A 22,279-nucleotide genomic window follows, 5' to 3' on the forward strand; every position below is an offset into this window, starting at 1 on the left:
TGAAATTTATCATTTTTTTAAGGCTAAAATATTAAATAAGAAATGGATGACGCTTTTTTCTTAGAAAAGTGTTCTTTTGTTTTAAACTGTGTGGCGGACAGCCGGGTCCCATGCCCGGCAGGGACACCCCTTTTGCATTTTTTCCGGGTGAGCAACCATGGGCAGCTCAGTACCTCCCCCGGGACGCTTGGTGGCAGCCTCCCTAGCCGACGGTGATTGCCCAACCTCCCGCAGGGCTCCACGTTAGATGGAGTCCTCCACAGCCTGGTTGGGGCCCGGGGGGGCTGCTAGGGGGGGCTGTCTGATTTCAACAGCCTGGCTGGATGAATCTTTAGCCCCACCCGGAAGTGCAATTAAGTCAAGGTGGTCAACCACCTGGAACGCTTCCGGGTATGCTATAAAAAGGGCCAGCCACCACCACTCAGGAAGCCAGGGTTGGGAGGAGGAAGACTACGCTTGAGGAGGAGTGGTGGTAAAGGAAAAGGATTGTTCGTGTGTTTGCTGTGCTTATTAGTGCTTGGGGACTGTGTATTGCCTGTGGGTCACAGGGAAGACGTGCACCCACGGGTGAAGAAAAAATAAAGGTCTTGTTTAGTTTATACGTGCCTCTGTGTCCATCTGTGTCGGGTCAGACGCCAATATAGCGCCTTTGTTACAACAGGATCTGAGAGAGCAGTTCTGTTGACAGATTTGTATTTATCACCCTTAAATCTATAAAGAACACCTAACGTTTGCGATCAGAGATAAAAGCAATTTTTTTCAGGCAGACCAGATTTTTTAATGACTCTGAAAACAAAGAATAATTTAGTCACTGTGTGTGTGTGTGTGAGTCATTAATTATTTTTCATTTTGAATTTGGGTGGGTTTATTTTTGGCCTGCGACAGACATACAATATCCTTCACCACACATACTTCCCTCTTTTATGTACTTTGCCTTGCAACACCGCTTTCATTTTTTTTTTATTATTCTTTTATTGTAAAAAACTGATAAAATGTTGCATTAGTAGTAGCAGTATAATTTTTGATTACAAAAGCATTTGGTTTTCAGTTCCAACAAATATTTATTTATAATGGCTATTGAATATTGCATAATGAGCTAAATGAAAAATGTACAGTAATTAATATAACTTAAAAGGGGACAGCAAGGCTTTTGCATGGGAGAAGATGGCACCTGGGTGTCACGGGATACTGAAAGACTGCAAAATCTGCTCTGACAAGTAGGGGTGACCTGCACTGGTCAGTTTGGGCATACATGGGACACCCTGGCAGCATTTTCCGTCACTATGGATGCATTCTTAAGAGGTAAATCTTCTCAAGGTGCTGGAGTGAAAGAGAAGCCCAGTGAAGCTTCTACAGTCCAGTAGGGTAGCACAAGAGAGACAGCAGGCAATCCGATAGTGGGATGGTTCGTCCAGGGTCTGCATAGTCATATGGAACATCCTTAACCTTGGTGTCATTTCTTCAGGATGTGAGAGAAAACCTAATACTGAGAGAGAGCCCATATGGACGTGCCAGACCAGCTACACTCAGGCAGTGACTGGACTGGGCATTGAACTGAGCTTTGTGTCATCAAACTGATCACTGTGCGCTCACAGAGTTCCCAATTGAATTCCATTAGAACAGAGTAAATTCCTAAAATGGAAATTTAAGTGGACAAATTAGCAATGTGCCTTCATTAAGGTAGGACAACCCAAAATCAGTCATACAGACCTCAGGTGTTAAAGCTGGTGAACCTTGTACCCAATCTGTTTGCATTTCCTCCAGTCTCCTCTCCTCTTTGGCAAAGTCACAGTTTCCTAATCTTGGAGTATTGGAGATTCACAGAAATGTTTAAAACAAGAGCCCATGTTGCTGGCATTATATTAACTTATATGGTCATTACTGCCATGTGCATAGATTACAGTGAAATCAACATGTGCTTATCAGCATGTACCACACTGCCACTCCATGGTGCCACCATGATTAACGTGTGTACTGTATAGGCAAACCTACAGAGGTATGAAATGGCCTTATTTGTACGTGTGGTTGTTAACACAAAATGTGTATGCAGCAGTACACTGATTTCACTTTATGGTTTGCTGAGCATAAATGCGGTTAAATTAAAGTTTTCATTGTCGTCCTGTTCATTCCTTTTTATTGCGAAGGATTGGTCACCAGTGCCACCTCCTGCAAAAGAAATGAATCACATTGTTAATAGAGTGAAAGAGACAAAGACAATAATCCAAACCTCCAAAATGAAACATTACTGTACTACTACTCCATAGATCATGTGGAATCTTACTTACGCGTAATAAGGTTCACTTACTTTAACCACTTGTATGTACAAATTATATTCAGTCAGTCACGCATCAGTTTTACAAATTTATAATAACAGCTCTGGTAGCCCAAGATGGAAAACTAGAGGCAGAGATAACCCAGACTGCATTGTGGATGGAACAATTGGAAGAAGGTGTCAAGAGTATAGCGTGATTAAAGAATTAAGGTGAAGGTTAAAGGTGAGGTTTTTAAAACATTCATAAGACCATCAATAATATGTGGAGCTGAAACATGGGCAGTAAAGGGAGCACAGAAGAAGTAGCAGAAATGAGAATATTAAGATGAATGTATGGAGTTACAAAAAAGAACAGAATTAGAAATGAGGCAATCAGAGATATCTAAGAAAGTAAAGGAAAAGAGGCGGAAGAGGTATGGACAGGTGATGAGGAGAAACAATGAATAAGTGGACAGAAGGGAAGTACAGGGGAAGAGAAAGGGAACGAGGCAAAAATGGATGGCTGAAGTAAAAGAAGATCTGAAAGAAAAGCGTCTGACTGGGGAGGAGGTGCAGAGCTGAGCTGTTTGGAGAAGGCTGAACAAGCACATCAACCCCAGATAGAAGAGAGCAAAAATGAAGAATACTTCTTTAGGTGTTTATTTGTGTAAAGTGGTTTAATGAATATGTTAGGTGGCAGAGGTTGAGTTTTTCATTAATTTAGGCAACATTTTTAAATGAAAATGATTTCTATCCACACTAGCATTTTCACATTATTTACAAAACGCCCCCTTCCACACTAAAACAACTAAAAACACAAATGACAAAGATGTTTGCCTACACTGGGCATGCCCGTTTTAGCAGAAATGTCCTTGAAAGGATGGTAACACCACCTACCACAAGATTTATAGCCAAATTGCAGGAACCAGTAAATTATTTGCCTTTTAGTGCATGTACGCAGCATTCAAACTGTGCAAAACGGAATGTCGATGCATAAAAAGGTGTGAATGAATGAAAATCAGAAGATGTCATGCACTGTTATCAGTGTCAGAAACCAGTGGGATGCTGGTAGACCCATTTACAGGATAATAAAGTCTACATAAAACATAAACCCTAAAGTTCAGCAACACAGCAAGCAACTCTTCTGTGTCTGCCATGTGGGAATCTGATGCTCTTCTGTAAAGACTAACCAATCAATGTAATGAGCAGCATCCAATTAGGGAGGGGCCATGTAATAAGTATGAACAAATCAGAGGCTGTGTTTTCAAAAGTGTACATTTTCACCCATCCACACTATAACTCTGAGCAAGCATTTTCAGAAATATACTGTACATCTCTGGAGGGCGCTTTCAAAGCGTGTCTCTGTTTGAGGGAGTTAATGCTGAGGTAGTGTGGATGAAAATGGAGACTAATGTCTGAAGAAATTACAGTGGCGTAGATGTAGCCTTCTTCAAGCAAAGCTCTTTGAAATACTGAAAGCAAAACACAATGCAGGATCAGAATTAAAAATGAGTAAAATATGTCAAATGTATCATCAATAATCGATTTTACTGAATTGCAATGTTAAATTAAAATATTTAGGTAAGATAAACGTATGTTTCAAATACTGGGCTCAGTTTACAGTGGGCAACGAGACACAAAAAAAAGGAAATGATCTATATATTAATAGATGAAATGCTAAAGTTTAGACAAGACACTTAATGAGGAGAATGGAAGGGAGCGAGAGAGGCAGATTGAATGTGGGAATGTTTTCAAAAATAATGACAGGAATAGCTTTATTATTGAATACAATTTCTAGAAAGTGCAGTAAACAAAAACAAAAAAGAAATGAAATTAATTTTTTGTCCTAGTGACCACTCTTTACCTTTCTCTTCTCTGAAGGTCCTCAGTTGTTTGTTTTTAATTATGTTTTGTGAAGAATTTGCGCCAGTTCCACTGCAGACTTTGGCTATTATTATTATTATTATTATTATTATTATTATTATTATTATTATTATTACCACGCTTTTATTAACTTCGCCTGTTTGTTGTCTGGTACAAATCTTGTAATCAATATTTAACCCACTTCCTATTGTCCAAATGACTTGAAATTTTGCACACTGACTCACTTCTGATGACAATACATGAATCAATAATCAATTTCACGAATTGATCAATTAATCTATGTTAATTAAGAAAATACATTTTCACATGAAGAATAGTTCAAGATTTCACCAATAGATGGCGCTAGTAACAAATAGAACCATTAAAGAAAGTGTTATAATATTGATTACAAAATTATACTAAAACAAACCCAAGACTAAAAAGTTTAAAATAATATATATATATATAATACTTTTTAAAAACCACGCTTAAGTTAAAAAGTGTACTAAAAAGTAAAAAATAAGTCTCTCATACATCACTTGTAAAATAAAAGCGTAGCTGCTTTTCATCAATCAACATTCAAAAAACACTTCTTAAAATATTAGCAAAAGCAATGTGTAATCCCACATTGGCTCAAAAAGTTGAGATCAGGGCTATGTGGGAAGTATAACATCTGTGGCAGGACTCCCTGTCCCTCTTTTTATGATTGTTGGGGTCGTTGTCATGCTGCAGAATGACGTCAGGACTGATCAGTCACCTCATGCATGATGGGTAAGAATCTGCAAGTATTTCTCAGCAGTGAGGGAGCTAACAAATCTGATCAAATGATGAAGTCTTGTTTATTCTGTGCTCAGTTTTTTATATGAACTCTTTCAGGGCAGGAGTCGACTAATGTCGACACATTTAGTTAAGGCAGATATTGACATTAGTCGACATCCAGGGGCAGAAGGCGGTAATCAGCTGTAAACATTGACAGAACCCACTGTTACATTATAGTTCAGCTCTATTTGTTAGCAGTATACTGCTTCTAGTGTACATTACACAGGTGCTGCTGTTTTAGGCGTCTGTTGCTGCATGCTGTGACTGTCGGCTGTGCAAAGATGGCTGAACAGATGTCTGAAACAGCGGCACCAGTGTAACACATACTAGAAGCAGTGTGATGTGGCAATGCACACCATTGGCTGCTTCTGACATTAACATACCTTGCAGGACTATGCTGTGTAATAGGTATGTCAGTCAGTCAGTGAATTCACATAATGTTGAACCTCATGGAACATAAAACACAGTAGCATTTGTTATAAATATTTAATGTTGACTTATGTGTGAAATCATTGTTTTGTGTGCTATTCAGAGTTTTTTTGGAAAAAAATGTTCAGCCTTGGGCCAAAAGAAAAAAAATAATAATCATAGTATTCAAAGAGCTAAAGTAGCTTTAATTTATGTGCTTTTATTCAAGTAATAGGAGCAAAGACTAATTCCAATGTAAAATTTACAATTGAAACAAGACATCTGTAAAAAAAACTTTGCCCACCTGATGGTGACAGGTCATCCCAGGCCACCTCCATTCTTGACTTACCATTTCTTGGCCTTTCTGACAAAGCTGGACCGCCTTACAGCAATACACTGCCACTGCAATGCTGATTGCTGTGCCCACCAGGAACAGGAATGCCGACTCATCGAAAATAATTATCTTTATAGTCTGTAATTATAAAGAGAGACAAATTATTGAATTTAAAGAGTAACATAAGATTGTGCCCCACCAAAGTCAGCCCCCCTGAAATGAAGGTCCCTGTCATGCCCCAGAGTCCCTATCATAGGCTTTAGCAAGACATGAAGTATCAAGACTGAGAGTCAGTGGGACAATAAGGTAGGCAGACACAGCTGATTAAACAACTAAAAAGGTGTACTGTGTTTATTGAAGAAAGAAAAAAGGCACACTAAAACTGCAAAGATGAAAAAAGAAAAACATTCTAAAAACTGCATTTAACACATGGGCGCACCAAAAATTGATGTTCCAAAATATATATATATATATATTGTAAAAGACGAATCAGTAGACAGCAGAAAGGTTTGGGGTTTCCGGCCCACATATACTGTAAAATTATCCACTGTACAAAACAAAAATCAAGGTCAAAATACATAAACATAAATAGTTCATATGCACGACGCAGAAGATGGTGTCGGCGGCCATTTTATGTAGGAGGGGCCGGAAGTGGAGGAATGCTGGGAAGGAACCGTGAGGGAAGATGGGATTAACGATTAAGTAACGTGCTGCGGGAAAACGAGGCTTATGGTGGCAGAGCGTCTTTTTTTCTGCAAGAACGTCTTCCGAAGCGTGTTAAGGTCCGTCCGCGGTCTCCTACTCCTACGACACCCCCTCAGCCCAAGACCGTCAAGTCGGGCGGACCTAACCGAGAGGTCGTGGATACGAGAGAGGGCATCGGCATTGGCCTGAAGGTTGCCGCAACGATAAGTGACAGTGAACTTATAGGGTTGCAAGTCCAGAAACCACCTGGTGACCCGCGGATTCGACTCCTTGTGTAGGGACATCCACTGAAGCGCAGTGTCACCAGAGTGAATTCGCGACCCAACAGGTAGTAACGGAGATGAGTTACTGCCCACTTAATGGCCAAGGCTTCCCTCTCCACTGCCGCATACCTGGTCTCTTGGTCCTGCAGTTTCCGGCTTAAGTACATCACGGGGTGTTCGACACCATCGACGCTTTGGCTCAACACGGCGCCCAGGCCTGTGTCTGAAGCGTTGGTCTGGAGAATAAAAGGGAGCACAAAATCAGGTGTCCTTAATACAGGTGCCTTTTTTAGGTCACTGAATGCGTGTTCTGCCTTGTCGTTCCATACCACGTATAAGGGAGCGCCCTTCTTTGCTAAATTAGTCAAAGGTGCTGCCCTTTTGGAGAAGCGGGGTACGAACCGGCGGTAGTACCCCGCCAACCCCAAGAAAGTCTGCACCTGTCTCTTGGTATTCGGATGGGGCCATTCCAAAATGTCCTTAATTTTTGAACATTGTGGTCTCCCTGTCCTCGTCCCACAAGGTAGCCTAAATACTTGGCCTCCTTCAAGCCAAAAAAACACTTACGAGAGTTTATGCAGAGGCCGGCTTTAGCTAGTGTCGCAAGGACAGCAGAGACCTGCAATAGATGCTCCTTCCAGGTGCCGGAATAGATGACTACGTCATCCAGGTAGGCGGCACTATTGGACTGGTGGGGCTTCAGCACTCTATCCACCAGACGTTGAAAGGTCACGGGGGCCCCGTGCAGCCCAAATGGGAGGACCTTGTATTGCCAATGTCCGCTAGGGGTGCTAAAGGCCGTTTTCTCTTTTGTAGATGCCGTTAAGGGAATTTGCCAATACCCTTTCGTCATATCAAGAGTAGTCAAGTATCAAGCCGTACCCAGCTGCTCAAGTAGGTCATCAATGCGGGGCATCGGGTAGGCATCGAATTTGGAGACCTGATTCAGACGTCTGAAGTCATTACAGAACCTCCAGGAGCCGCCCGGCTTGGAAACGAGGACGATAGGACTAGACCAGGGACTATGGCTTTCCTCAATAATGTCCATATCCAACATCCGTTGCACCTCCAGTTCCACTTCAGCGCGTTTTGCCTCCGGGAGTCTATAGGGCCTTTCCCGGACGATTATTCCGGGGTCTGTGACTATGTCGTGTGCAATCAGCGAGGTCCGGCCCGGTGACTCGCTCACTACTTTGGGGACGGCCCGGATTGCCTAGGTTATCTCCTGCCGCTGTAGGGGTGTCAGCTAGTCACCGAGGTTAAGGGCAGACGTGCTTGTGTTAGGGAGAGGGATCTACGTGTGTCGGGAGACTCCTCTCTGTCCTTCCAGGGTTTTAATAAATTAACGTGGTAGATCCTCTCACTTGGCCAACGATTAGGCTGTTTAACCAAATAGTCGACGAGCCCCTTTCTTTCCTTAACCTCGTATGGCCCTTGCCAGTGAGCTAGTAACTTGGAATGGGAGGTAGGAACGAGCACGATCACTCGATCCCCCGGGCGGAACTCCCGGAAGACGGAGTTGCGATTGTAACACCAGGCCTGCGCTGCCTGCGCACGAGTCACGTGGTCCATTAGGAGCAGCCTGATTTTAGCGAGCCTGTTGCGCAGTTGCACCACATACTACAATATATTGGAGGAGGGAAGGGCCTCAGCCTCCCAGCCCTCTTTTAGTATGTCTAAAATTCCTCGGGGTTGTCGCCCATACAACATCTCAAAAAGGGAGAAGCCCGTAGAGGCCTGGGGTACTTCCCGGTAGGCAAAAAGCACGAGCGGTAGGAGCTGGTTCCAGTTCCTGCCATCTGCGTTGACTACTTTGCGGAGCATCTGTTTAAGCGTCTGATTAAAACGCTCTACCAGCCTGTCTGTTTGCGGGTGATAGACAGACGTCTTCAGGTGCTTTATCCGGAGTAATCTGGCGACCTCCCTGAACGTATCTGAGGTGAAGGGTGTACCCTGGTCCGTGACTTCTTTGGGTATACCCACTCTAGAAAATAAGTTGACTAATTCCCGTGCGATATTTTTTGTGTTAGCGGAGCGCAGGGGAACTGCCTCTGGGTATCGGGTAGCGTAATCCAGCATGATCAATGTACTTATGGCCACGGTTTGACGGTTCCAGGGGTCCTACTAAGTCCACCCCTATTCTGTCAAAGGGAATATCTATCAGGGGTATAGGGACTAGAGGAGCGCGGTCCCTCCTAGGAATCTGGCGAATCTGACATTCCGGACAGGATTGGCAGAAACGCCGGACCTCCTCATTGATCCCAGGCCAGTAAAAGCGGAGTTTTATCCTTTCTAAAAATTTTTTGGCCCCGAGGTGGGCGCCTAGGAGGTGAGCATGAGCTAGTTCACATACCTCCAGCCGGAAGGTACACGGAACTAGCAGCAGCTTCCGCACCTCGCCCTCGTGGGCCGCCACCCAATACAGCAGATCATTTTCAAGCACAAAAAAGGGCTTGCGTGGTATGGATCCGTCAGCTTGTGAGCTGCCTGGAAGAACAACCGCATTCCGGGCAAACCGCAGGGAATCGTCATTCCACTGCTCCCTCTTAAATGAGGCAGGCGTGGACCGAAATTGATGGTCCAAATTACTCAGGGGGTCTTGTGAGTTGGTCAGCGGAAGAGTTCCCTGGCTCGTCCCTTCTCTGGCAGATACTCCGGGTCAGGGTCCGTTGCCGGGGAAGAGTCCCCTGATGTGCCTGCACCATTAGGGCCTGACCCAGAGCACTAGCCAGACCCAGTGAGTCTCCGGGAGTGGTGTGTGTCTTACCGCATTTGTTGTGTGACCAGTCTTGTCTCAAAATCACTGGATAGGGGGGTTCAGGCAATACCGCGACCATCAATTTAGACAATTCCCCCTTCCAGGTGATGTAGCACTGTGCGGAACGATACGACTTGGTCTCCCCATGCACGCAAGTGACTTGCAAATGTTGCTTTAGCCACTGCGGTGGCCCAGATGCAGTCCATTGGCTTTGTGGCGGTGTTCAAAGGACAGGTCGGCAGTAGGTGGCCGGTCTCACCGCACTTGTAACAGCGCGGGGAGGCCGGCTTTTCTTTGGGTTTCTGCGGTGCTTCCGCAGCGCATCGAGAGGGCTCGGGGGTGGCTGCCCGTCCCTGTCGGTTCCCACGAGCTTGCCTTTCTGACCCCCCGGCTCAGAAGACCGCAAGCTGATGTTCCAGGACTTCCAGGAGTCCTGGCATGTCCTTATAAGGATGGCGCCGGACCTGCTGGGCGAGGGACCTAGGCATGGCTTTAACAAGGCCCTCACAGGCCACCTGCTCCACCACCTTCCGGACTTGGGGACCCTCGGTCCGTAGCCAGCGCCCCATTTTACCCCAGAAGTCGAAGGCCTGGGCTCGGGCCGGCTTTTCTGGGTCAAATTGCCAGCTCCGCCATTCACTCGCCTGCTGGCCCAGCGTGATGCCGTAGCGTGCTAGGATCTCCTGTTTTAGGAGGTTGTAACTCGCGGCCTCCTCCTCGGGGAGATCGTAGTAAGCCCGCTGAGCGGGTCCCTTTAGGTAGGGCGCCAGAATGGATGCCCACTCGGACTGCTGCCACTCATTCCGGGTGGCCGTCCTTTCAAATATGCCCAGGTATGACTCAATGCCGTCAGCCTCTGTCATTGGCACTAGAGGCGGAGGCGTTGGCCGAGGTGGATCGGGCCTTACCCTCTAGGCTTCTGCCAACCTGGCCTTCGTTGCCTCCAACTCCCGGGTGGTAGCGGCTTGCGCCTGCTGCAGGGGCAGGATCTGGGCATTCATCCCCTGCAGCACTGTGTTGAGGTCCTGTCCTTTGGTCATTTCTCTGGGATCAGTATCCTGCCGGCTACGCCACTGTAAAAGACGAATCAGTAGACAGCATAAAGGTTTGGGGTTTCTGGCCCCGTATACTGTAAAATTATCCACAGTACAAAATAAAAATCAAGGTCAAAATACATAAATAGTTCATATGCACAACGCCGAAGATGGCGTCAGCGGGCATTTTATGTTGGAGGAGCCGGAAGTGGAGGAATGCTGGGAAGGAACTGTGAGGGAAGATGGGATTGATGACGTCAGGAACAATGGTGGAGGAAGGGCGGAAGTAACGTGCTGCGGGAAAACGAGGCTTATGGTGGCGGAGCATCTTTTTTTTCTGCAAGAAAGCAAAGGAGAAAGGTTAGTACCCTGCCACTCCCTGCCGGTGAACGTCTTCCGAAGCGTGTTAAAGTCCGTCTGTGGTCTCCTACTCGTGCGTGCGTGACAATATATATATATATATATATATATATATATATATATATATATATATATCTCCATTATAAAAAAAATCCTGGAGAGAAACAGTATGGCGACGAGATGTGATCTTCACGTTAAGATCATGGAAGACACTTAAAAGACCCGCTAGACTAAAGAGATTGGCCACGGAGACATAGAACATGAGATTCTTGCAAGACACGCCCTACTTACAACCAAATAAGAGCACGAACAGCAACACATTCAGTCACACACTCAGTGACACACTCAGTCACATATTCAGTCATGTTTTGGCTTTGAGCACACACAGATCCTGGGCTCTCAGGGCATATAAAGTGTATAAGGACAATACGTTATAAATGAAATTTAGACGACTAAGCGAAGAAGAAAGCAGCGCAGAGAAAAGAGACTCAAAAGCACTGGAGAGACAAAAAAGAAAAAGAATAATCTAGGTGCAAATTCAGAAAATAACTAAAGTAATTATCAGCCCGGAACAAGTGGAATTGAAAAAAAGCACATCCAATCTGTACATTGCAGAGCAGGTTACAGATTATGAAAGCAGTGGAAGTCGAAAGGCTCAACAAAAAAAAAAACATTGGCACGATACAAATGTGGAGAAAGTTAAAGATCACAGGAGTGCAAATAAATGGAAATTATTACTCGAACAAGGAAAAGTAATCACCATAGATCAGGTGTCATTGAAAAAAAAGCAGGATAAAGTGAGGTCAGAAATAAAAGACAGAGTAGAAAACAAAGTAAAATGTCATAAAGAGGTTAAAAATCAAGGGGGCCAAACACATGCAGAGCAGGTTAGAGATAATGAAAACTGGAATTCAAATGACTCAAAAAAAATGTAGGCACGAAACACATGCATAGCAAGATACAGAATATGAAAGCAGAAAAAAACGACAGTGTCAAAACAAAGAAAGTAAAGATCGCATTAGCGATCAGAAAGAGAAATTTTTACTTGGAGAAATAACGAAAAGGCAAGTAGAGATCAAATATATGGAAATAGGTGATATGTCAGAAGTATGTAAATATTGTAAGGCTTTGAAGTTTAAGTTAGAGAATTTCAAAAATGGAGTTTACCTCACATGCATTTATTGGTGACTGTGCAAAAGAATTTATTACCTTCTGATGATGAAAATCGTTTTGTCTGTGCTGAAATTCCAAAACAGAGAAACCTATCCTGAATTATGGTACAAAGTCATTAAACACATGTCTCACTGACCTCATTAAAAAGATTCAGCGTTGGGACTCCAAATATTGTTTTTACAGAAGTTCTGAAATAAAAGTGAAACTAATGAAATAGCAACAATTCAAAGGAAAAAAAAAATCTTAAAAGTGTGTATCCGGAAAAACAAACACAGGGGTTGGCGAGCAAAGCCCCCTATTGTATATATATATATATATATTGTCAGGCACGCGCGAGTAGGAGACCGCGGACAGACCTTAAACCGCTTCGAAAGACGTTCGCCGGCAGGGAGTGGCGGGGTACTAACCTTTCTTCTTTAATGTCTTCCAGGAAAAGAGACGCTCCGCCATCATAAGCCTTCCCGCAGTACGTCTACTTCCGCCCTTCCTCCACCATCTTTCCTGACGTCAGCAGTCCCATCCTCCCTCACGGTTCCTTCCCAGCATGTCTTCCACTTCCGGCTCCTCCCCTATAAAATGGCCGCCTCAGAATGGCGTCGCGCATATGAACTGTTTTGTTTATATTTGACCCGATTTTTGATTTAAACCTTTATGCTGTTTGTTGTTACATCTTTTACAATATATATATATATATATATATATATATATATATATGTATATATATATATATATATATATATATATATATATATATATATGGGCAGCACGGTGGCACAGTGGTTAGCGCTGCTGCCTCGCAGTTAGGAGACCTAATGTATATATACTAGGGGCTCTGCTCCATCCTTGCTTTGCTCGCCAATCCCTGGGCGGGCGCTACACTCTAGCCACTTCGCAGATCTGCCGCTCGCGTATGTGGAAGCTGATGTACAATTTAAACAGATTGTTATTTTCATGGGAATTGTTACATATGCATAATAGAACTAACTATGTTACATTACAGAGAGTAATTAACCATAGTAAAAAATAGTAAAACATAATAAATTGAAAGAAAATTATGTTTCATGTTGCATTAGAGGTATTCATTGCATTATACTTTTTCGTTCTGTTTGGCTTTGAAATTAACATGCAAATACTTTTTAAACTTACACTTTTACTATAAAACTTCAGTAAAAAACTATTTTTTTAATTAACTTTTCTTCAATATTGCACTGAATTTTGATTCCGTGTTTGGACTTACTTCGTGACAATGCAACGTATAAATGCCTGTGAGTGAATATCGTTTCTTTCTCTCTAATAAGTAAATCGACCTTGAGATGAACTTCATCCCACCACACACATAACAGCGAGCTGTTTGACCTAACTGCTATATGAGTTATGGACCAGTCCAGTGCCTGAGGTCCTCTGAGTACTAGGGGACTTGTGGAGGCTTAAGCCCAAAGAAATTGTACTGCAATGTATAAACGAATACTGTATAAACTGCATTGCTGAATATGAGGCTGTTGCTGTCCCACATTAAGGAAACTGGTTCCCCATTCAGGTGTTGTTCTTGCCTTTTGCCCAGAGATTGCTGGAACAGGCAAAATGGAGGGATATGAGTCAACTAATGAATAATAGCAACATTTAAAATAGATTTGAATACCAAGCCCCTCCAGCAGCTTAGACAACCATTTCTGTTCTTATTATTCTTTACAGCCTTTCGCACATTTATAGACTACAAAGTACATCTGCAGATTCAAATAATTTATATTTTTATATCATTTAAATTTTTCTGCAAGCAAAATTATTTGAAGTAAGAAAAAGGGTCTGACTGCACAAGATGTGCAGGACCCAGCTGTATGAAGAATATTTATGAAGCACATCAGCCCCACAAACAAATGGGAAAAGATGAAGAAGAAGACATCTGTTAACACCAGGGAAAACTTTATTAGAATCCTGCATGGCAATTGTATGCCAATCCAGTGCAATATAGTAATGTAAAATAAAAATAGGCAATGAATGCTAAGCGTTAAAGAAACTTGACCATGTTAGAAAGTGTGAGTGATTGAAGTCTCTCACTGTTCTCACTTAAGCAGATCTCCTTTGGCAATTGAGATATTTCGTAATATCAATAATAAATAATGGATCAAAAAAGATGCTGTTGATTCCAAACAGGAAACTGTAAAGAATGGAAAGGCAGGAGAAGTAGTTTTGCTTCCAAGAGTTCCTACTATTTCAGGAAATGATTGGATGTTAATAACAAATTCATTGTAGATCAAATATATTACTATGACATGAGTATGGTCCATCTCTGTCAATGTAGAGTGGATCCCAACTTATCAGTCTCTGAACACCTTTGAGGTGCTGGAGGTAAAACTGAAAAAGTCTCTGTGAACAAAGGAAGAACACGTAAGCTCTATGCAGACAATGACATGGCCAGAATTTGAACTCCGACTCCCACCATGCCCCTGTGCTTCCCAGGTTTAGAATATTTATGAGCTGTGCAGATGGCGGTGTTACACAGATGCAGTCAGAGTCATAGCACAATACAAAGATGATGTGCTTACCATTGCATCATGGCACTGGACATCCTCCAGTAAATCTGTGCCATTCTCCATTGTACAGTTCCACAAATCAGATGTCATGTATCTTTCTTCATAGATTAATGTAAAGAGGGCCCCTGCGGTGGCTGCCATGATATCCATAGCCATGCAAGCTTTGATCTGAGGAGTCAAATGCAGAAAACTCAACAAGTGGTTTTTATTTTGGGAAGTAGCTTTTAAATCAGTGGATACAAGAATGTCCTTCCCTGAATGCCTCTGAGATATATTAGATGACCATAGAGTATGTATGTAATCTCCAATAATGGACTTACCAGAGCAGGAGAAAGCTTTTTTTGTGCAATGATTGCCAAAATTCCGCAAATAGTCAGCTGAAAAAGGAAAAATTTACTTTCATTATTTTTGCACAAGAAGCATTGTTCTGTGAAAAGTTCATTCATGGCAACCATTTTAGTCTACTAAAAGGCATATTCATTTTTCTCTTGAACTTAAAAAGCAAATATCTTGCCCAGGCTTAGTTGATGCCTTGTACGCAATGTTGCCAGTATAACCTTGTGTCACCCATGACTCTCAGTTGGACTAAGTAGTGACACCTGAGGGATCACTCGGGGTAGAGCGCCTACTAATTCACGTCCTCGTATGGAAAGGCTGGTTGTGAAACCTGTGAGTCTGAACTGAATGCTTATCCACCCCAGAAGAAGATTTTTCCATGGGCACGATGGTAAAGTGGCCTGGGGTGCAATCCAAAGGTACTGAGTTCACAACCTACTGCAATACAGTCAGGTCCACAAGTATTTCAACAGTGACACAATCGTCATAATTTTGGCTCTGTACTTCAACATGATGGATTTGAAACAAAGTAATTAAGATGTGATTGAAGTGTAGACATTCAGCTTTAACTCAAGGGGTTTAACAAAAACACTCTTATGAGCTGTTTAGAAAAGACAGACATTTTTATACATCGTCACCGAACCCCCCCTTTTATCAGGAGCTCAAAGGAATTTGGACAAACTAACATAATCATAAATGTAATAATCATTTTCAATAATTGGTTGAAAATCTATTACAGTCAATAACTGCCTGAAGTCTGAACACTTAGCCATATCCAAGTGCTGGGTTTCCACCATAGTGATACTTTGGCAGGCCTACTGCATCTGTCCTCAGTTGCTGCTTGTTCATTGGACTTTCTGCTGTCAGCTTCGTCTTCAGCAAGTGAAATACATGTCCAGTTGGGTGGAGGTAAGTTGAATGACTTGGCCACTGAAGAATATTCCATTACTTTGCATTGAAAAGCACTTGGTTTGCTTTCACAGTATGTTTTGGCTTGTTGTCCATCTGTACTGTGAAGCATCGTTCTATCAGTTTTACATCATTTGGCTGAATCTGAGCAGATAGTATAGCCCTGTAGACTCCATTCATCCTGCTACTTCTACCACCAGTCATATCATCAATAAACACTAGTGACTGACGGCCATTCACAGCCATACATGATCATGCCATAAAACTGCTTCCACCATGTTTCACAGATAATGTGGTATTCATCAAATCACAAGCTGTTTCTTCTCTTCTCCATACTCTTCTCTTTTGAAACATTCTGGTATGTATTGATCTTAGTCAGAACTGGACAGGCTTTTAAAAAATGTTTTCTGGCAAAGTTTAATCTGTCCTTCCAATGCTTGAGGTTTATCAGTAGTTTTTACTTTATGGTAAGCCCTCTGTCTTCACTTTCATGAAGATTTCTCTTGATTGTAGACTTTGGAAATGATAGGTGTGCCTACCAGAGAGTGTTCTTGGTTTGGTTAAATGTTGTGAAAAGGTTCTTCTTCTTAACCAAGGTCAGAATTCGGCCATCATTCCGCTCAGACTGTAATCTGAATTTTAAATCATATATTAATCAGATCATTAGGACAGCATTTTTTCACTTAAGAAACATAAGTAAAGTTAGACCGCTTATATCACTGAAAGATGCTGAGAAATTAGTTCACGCATTTGTTTTCAGTCGACTAGATTACTGTAATGCACTCCTCTCAGGACTACCCAAAAAAGATATAAATCGTTGGCAAAAAGTGCAGAATCCAGCTGCTAGAATCCTAACTAGGAAAAGAAAATCCGAGCACATTTCTCCAGTTTTAATGTCACTACAACTGGTTACCTGTGTCATTCAGGATTGACTTTAAAATTCTGCTTATGGTTTATAAAGCCTTAAATAATCTCACCCCATCTTATATATCGGAATGTCTGACACCTTATATTCCAAATCGTAACCTCAGATCCTCAAATGAGTGTCTCCTTAGAATTCCAAGAACAAAACTTAAAAGAAGTGGTGAGGTGCCTTCTGCTGCTATGCACCTAAAATCTGGAATAGCCTGCCAATAGGAATTCGCCAGGCTAATACAGTAGAGCAGTTTAAAACACTGCTGAAAACACATTACTTTAACATGGCCTTTTTATAACTTCATTTTAATCGTAATTTAACTTAATCCTGATACTCTATATGTTCAATCTCCTCAAATAACTATTCATGGTGGCTCTAAAATCGGTACTGACCCCTACTCTCTCTTCTGTTTCTTTTTCCGCCTGCGCCACCACCACCTACTCAAAGCTTCATGATGCTCCAACAATGATGGACGGATTAAAAGGCAGAAGTCTACGTGACCATCATCATCATCAAGTCCTTCCATGAGAGCCCTAAATCCAAAGAGGACTGTTTCATTTATGTTAGGTAGAATGCCCAGAGGGGACTGGGAGGTCTCATGGTCTGGAATCCCTACAGATTTTATTTTTTCTCCAGCCGTCTGGAGTTTTTTGTTTTTCTGTCCCCCCTGGCCATTGAACCTTACTCTTATTCGATGTTAATGTTGATTTATTTTGTTTTATAATTGTGTCTTTCATTGTTCTATTCTTTAATATGTAAAGCACTTTGAGCTACTGTTTGTATGAAAATGTGCTATATAAATAAATGTTGTTGTTGTTGTTGTCAGTTATCTTCTGTGGTTTTCCAGACCTTTTGGTGTTGCTGATTTCACCAGTGTGTCCTTTATTTTTAGGAATGTGTCGAATGGTTGATTTGACCATATCTCGTGTTTCTGCCATCTCTATAAAGGGTTTGTTTTGTTCTGTAAGCTTAATGATGGCCTGTTTTTACTTGCATGGGCAGCTCTTTGGACCTCATATTAAGAGTTCACATTGACAGTTTCCGAATGCAAAATTCACACTTGGAATCAATTCCAGACCTTTTACCTGCTCAATAGTTACTGAGATAATGAGAGAACTGCCCCTGGAAATCGGTTGGGGGGCATGCAGAAAAATGATTGTCATTCCTAAATGGCTCATATGATATTTTTGGTAAACCACTTAAATTAAATCCACTGTGGTGATGTACAGAGCCAAAATTATGAAAATTGTGTCACTGTTCAAATACTTGTGGACCTGACTGTAGTCTCAGGAGAGCTAAGAGGGGTAATCTGAATGGGGGAAACACAGCAGAGGCTGGGAGAGAGCCTGTCAGCGCAGAAGTGGCCCCCTCACAGTTTACTTACAAGAAGCTCCCCTTAAGAAAAGCTGAAGGAGCATTTCCTTCTAACTTGAGGCCCTTGTTTTGCAGCCAACTTTTACCTGTCAGGAGGACATGAAACAGAAAAAGAAGAGACGCTGAGAGATTTCTTGCAAGTGACAAGTCTGAGTTTTCATATCTGAGTTGATCCCACATTTGCCTTCCAAGGTGTCTGAGAAGTAGTCTTGAAATGGTGGCCTAATTTGATTCATCCTTACAGCTATGAACAGGAACATTAGGAAAAAAGTTGCCTGTTCTGGTAAATTGTGATTATTGTCGTGACATTCAGACAGTTTGCTTATAAGCTGGTCTAAACAGCATGAACCCATTAATCCATCCTGTCTTGCATCAATGGTACAGGCTGGCGGTGGTAGTTTAATGATATAGGAAATAAGTTTGGTACACAATGACCATCAGAGTGTCATTTGCAATCTACAGCATACCTAAGTGATGTTGCTGATCATTTTCATCCCATAAGGTCCACAGTCTACCTTTTTTCAAATAATCATCTGATTCATTCAGAGAATAAGAGAGTGGCTTTAGTTTGCTCCAAATATCCACACATTTCCCAGATCTCAATCCATTTAAGTGAAACAGGACGTTTATAGCATGAATGCGTGATGTGTGAGGCCCAGGCCCTTTCATTCAGGCAAGTATGCCACTTCAACATGAATAACTAATAATGATGAATTAAATAAAATTACTATTAATAAAATATGAAACAAAAATGCAACAAGTTCCTGGACAGCAATGAAGTGTGGTTTCAAATATTAAATAGATTCAGTTTTCAGGCTTATCAAGTTCAACTCTTCTGTTGGCAAGTGAAGTGGTTTAACATCTGCCTTTGTATGTGTGTATGTTTAAGATTAAGTGCACATTCACTTTATCTACAGTGACGTGTTTTAATAGCTAAACTTCTAGCCGACAGTGCATTATTTTAGTCGCCTTATAAGCTACATGTAGATGTAGGATGACGTATTATTCGTGAGCTTTTATGCCTGCATCTATTTTTTATTTTTAAATGTCACTTTATTTAATGATATTCTTTTTCGCAGAATGGTATATTGAGTACCATTATATGTTTTCCTGTGCACATGAGCCCATACCCTTATGGGGGCCAATTGAATGTGCTGACTTTCATTTTCCAGAAGTATACATTTAACAATATTTTAGCAAAAAATAAATTTTCTTTGAACACTGTACATATACAATTGGATAACCCACATGTGGATTATGACACAAATGTAACTTCAGATGTTTTTCATGAACATTTTAATATATCAGATAAGAACTTTTCTATGAATTATAATCCCAACCAGGTCATTATCAATTTTAACTGAATCTTACCAAAATGCCCAGAATTTCATGGATGACAAAGAGGTTAACTATAATTCCAATAGAAAGGAGAAAGCCATAGCCAGCCACAAATATTCCTGTCATGATCTGAACAATCTGTAATGAAAAAAAAAATAATAATAATAAATAACCAGTGAAATTCCTGCAATGACTGTGAAACAACACCACACAGAGTTAAATGAAAGGGTAATGACAATCCAGGTCAATACACACTTCCAAAGTATTCATACCTACTACACTGTTAGAAACATTTACCCATGTCTCCTCAGTGTTCTGTATTTAATCTCTGTCCAGGTAAATGTTGATATAATTATGCCATAATTATGCCACATCTCTTGCATTTTATAACATTCATTTTGAGAAGAACTGAGAGGAACTGCTATGCCAGAGTTTGGTATTTAAATTGCAGGTCAGCATTTATACTATTAAAGATAATCACACTGTTTTCCTTGTGACTCTCTGGATTTTGGAATTTCTAAGTGGCAGACCTCAGCACAGGCAAACTGGCAGCATCATTTACCCCTGGGATGATCCTCCACACACCCCTCCTGAGCTCCATTTTGTACTGCTGGTTCACCTTCATATGCATGACCAGAAAAATCGTTGACTTCATCATTTGCTGATGATACCACCATGATAGGCCTGATTACCAAAAATGATGAGGCCATTCTCACTTTCACTAGCAGATTTAGAGAGTTTCTTTCAAAAGGTCATAAGGTTACAGAATCAGCCAGTCATAATAAAAAAACAGAGTAAATGCTGTTATGACTTAGGCCTTAAATAATCAAACGAATCAAGACCTAAACACTCAAAAAGGCCTGAGGCCTAAACAATCAGAAACCACCTAAGTTCTCAAAGCCCAAAGGTCCATTAAATGAATAAAGTTCCTCCTCCTGAAGAGTCAACTACAGAATCGTGTTGCCACCAGTGCAGCGTTTGCTCAGTATTGGCAACAGGTGGGTATGGGTGCATCTGCACGCATAGTAACGCAAAGACTTTTAGACAATGGCCTTGTGTCAAGAAGGGCTGCAAAGCAACCACTTCTCCCTAAGAAAAACATGAAGGACAGACTGAAATTTTGCAGGAAGTACAAGGATTGGACAGCAGAAGACTGGTGCAAGGTTATTTTTTAGAATGACTCCTCCTTCCAACTGTTTGGGACATCTGGAAAATCGATTGTCCAGAAAAGGAAAAGGTGAACTCTACCATGAGTCCTTTGTCGTGCCAACAGTGAAGCATCCTGAGACAATCCATGTAAAGGGTTGCTTCGCATTCAAGGGAGTGGACCCACTCACAGTTCTGCTCAAGAACACCGCCATTAATAAAAATAATATTAAAATGTTCTCCAAGAGCAACTTCTCCCAACTATCCAGGTGCAGTTTGGTGATGATCTCTGTATTTTCAAGCATGACGGAGCACCATGTCACAAGGCTAAAGTTCTAACAAACTGGCTCGGAGATCGTAACATTGAAAGTTTGGACCTGTGGCCAGGAAACTCCCCAGATCTTAATCCCATTGAAAACCTGAGGTCAGTTCTCAGAAAGCAGGTGGACAAGTAGAAGTCCACAAATTGTGATCAACTCCATAAACTAAAAAGGCAAGAATGAATCACCGTCGGTCAGGATTTGGCCCAGAAGCTGATATCCAGCATGTCAGAGAGAACTGCAGAAGTTATGAAGAAGAATGATCAACACTGTAAATATTGACTCTTCACATAAATTTGATGCATTTGCCAATAAAACCCTTTGAAGCATATGGAATGTTTATAATTGTTCTTCAGTATACCATAGAAGCATGTAAAAAAATAATCTGAAAATACGGAAGCAGCAAAGTTTGCAAAACTCAACATTTGTGTCATAGCCAAAATGTTTGGACACTCAGTGACATGTAGTGAGGTTCATGGCTGGTGAGGCATTGATTCCTTCAGAGTCAGATTTACAAATATATGAACCCAAAAGAGTAGCTTATTCATGGATCAATTGGCAGCATGCACACTGACTACTGGTTATGTTTCATATCTCATTAGCATTCTTTACACACACATACGTAAGGTAGATATTTGGCTAAGAAAGAAGTTACATTTATAGCAGCGAGAGAGAGCAGGGAGCTCTGCACCCTCCATGTCTTCTAAATTTGCTGTTGCAATTCTACAATTCATACTCATTCAATACAAATGAAAGTATAGAGTGATGTACAAAAAAAACTATTTTGACCTTAATTGAAATATTTAGTTTTTTTAAAAAGCTTTTAATTCTGATGCTTTAATCAATTTTAATACAGATTGTTCAACAAAATGATAACAAGAAAAAAAAGAATATTTTATTTAAGGTCAAAATTTAGGTTTTAACTATTGGATTGTTTTTTCTTAGTCTGATTCCATTTTTTATAAAATAGAAAACTGTTAATGGTTTTACCTTTATTTGTAAATGAAGTCTATGTGCCTATCCTTCTCCGTGAAAATCTCTGTCACTTTCTTGTAAAAGACCTCCTTGTTTTCCTTTAGTTACAAAAATCTTAATCTTCCATTTTGGCAGTCAGTTGGAACAAAAATAAAAACAAACGGACCGCTGCAGCGCACTTGACTTTGTGATATCGCTAACTTATTGGCGCGTAGAGCCTCTGTGTAGAAGAACAGCAGCAACAAGCACCTGTTTGGCTCACATGCGCCCCCTTTGTTACGGCACGGTACTGTCTGCCTCACCTTGTGCCTTCTCACTGCAGTTTTATGTCCAATCGGTGAGACTGAATATGTCACACACATTCATTAAAGATATTAGCCAGACTCTGGAAAGTCAGGGTGTATAATAAATGTGTCTGCAAACATTATATTGGCGACATACCGAAAGACAGCAACAGGCACCTGCC

The 22,279-nt window shown here is 41.5% G+C and overlaps 1 protein-coding gene across 1 annotated transcript in view; it reads right to left on the reverse strand.

Moving 5' to 3' along the window:
• Positions 1–1,424: 1,424 nt before the first annotated feature.
• Positions 1,425–22,279, reverse strand: part of LOC120525041 — a 34,259-nt gene continuing 13,404 nt past the window's right edge. Inside the window, exons 3-7 of the mRNA XM_039746991.1 lie at positions 19,406–19,510; positions 14,820–14,876; positions 14,512–14,667; positions 5,691–5,813; positions 1,425–2,166 (exon numbers count right to left, since the gene is read on the reverse strand). Of these exons, the coding sequence (XP_039602925.1) occupies positions 2,134–2,166; positions 5,691–5,813; positions 14,512–14,667; positions 14,820–14,876; positions 19,406–19,510 (474 nt within the window). The 3' untranslated portion in view covers positions 1,425–2,133. The remainder of the gene's footprint in view (positions 2,167–5,690; positions 5,814–14,511; positions 14,668–14,819; positions 14,877–19,405; positions 19,511–22,279) is intronic.

The sequence above is a fragment of the Polypterus senegalus genome, chromosome 3 (genome assembly GCF_016835505.1).
Source record: "Polypterus senegalus isolate Bchr_013 chromosome 3, ASM1683550v1, whole genome shotgun sequence".
Lineage (NCBI taxonomy): Eukaryota > Metazoa > Chordata > Cladistia > Polypteriformes > Polypteridae > Polypterus > Polypterus senegalus.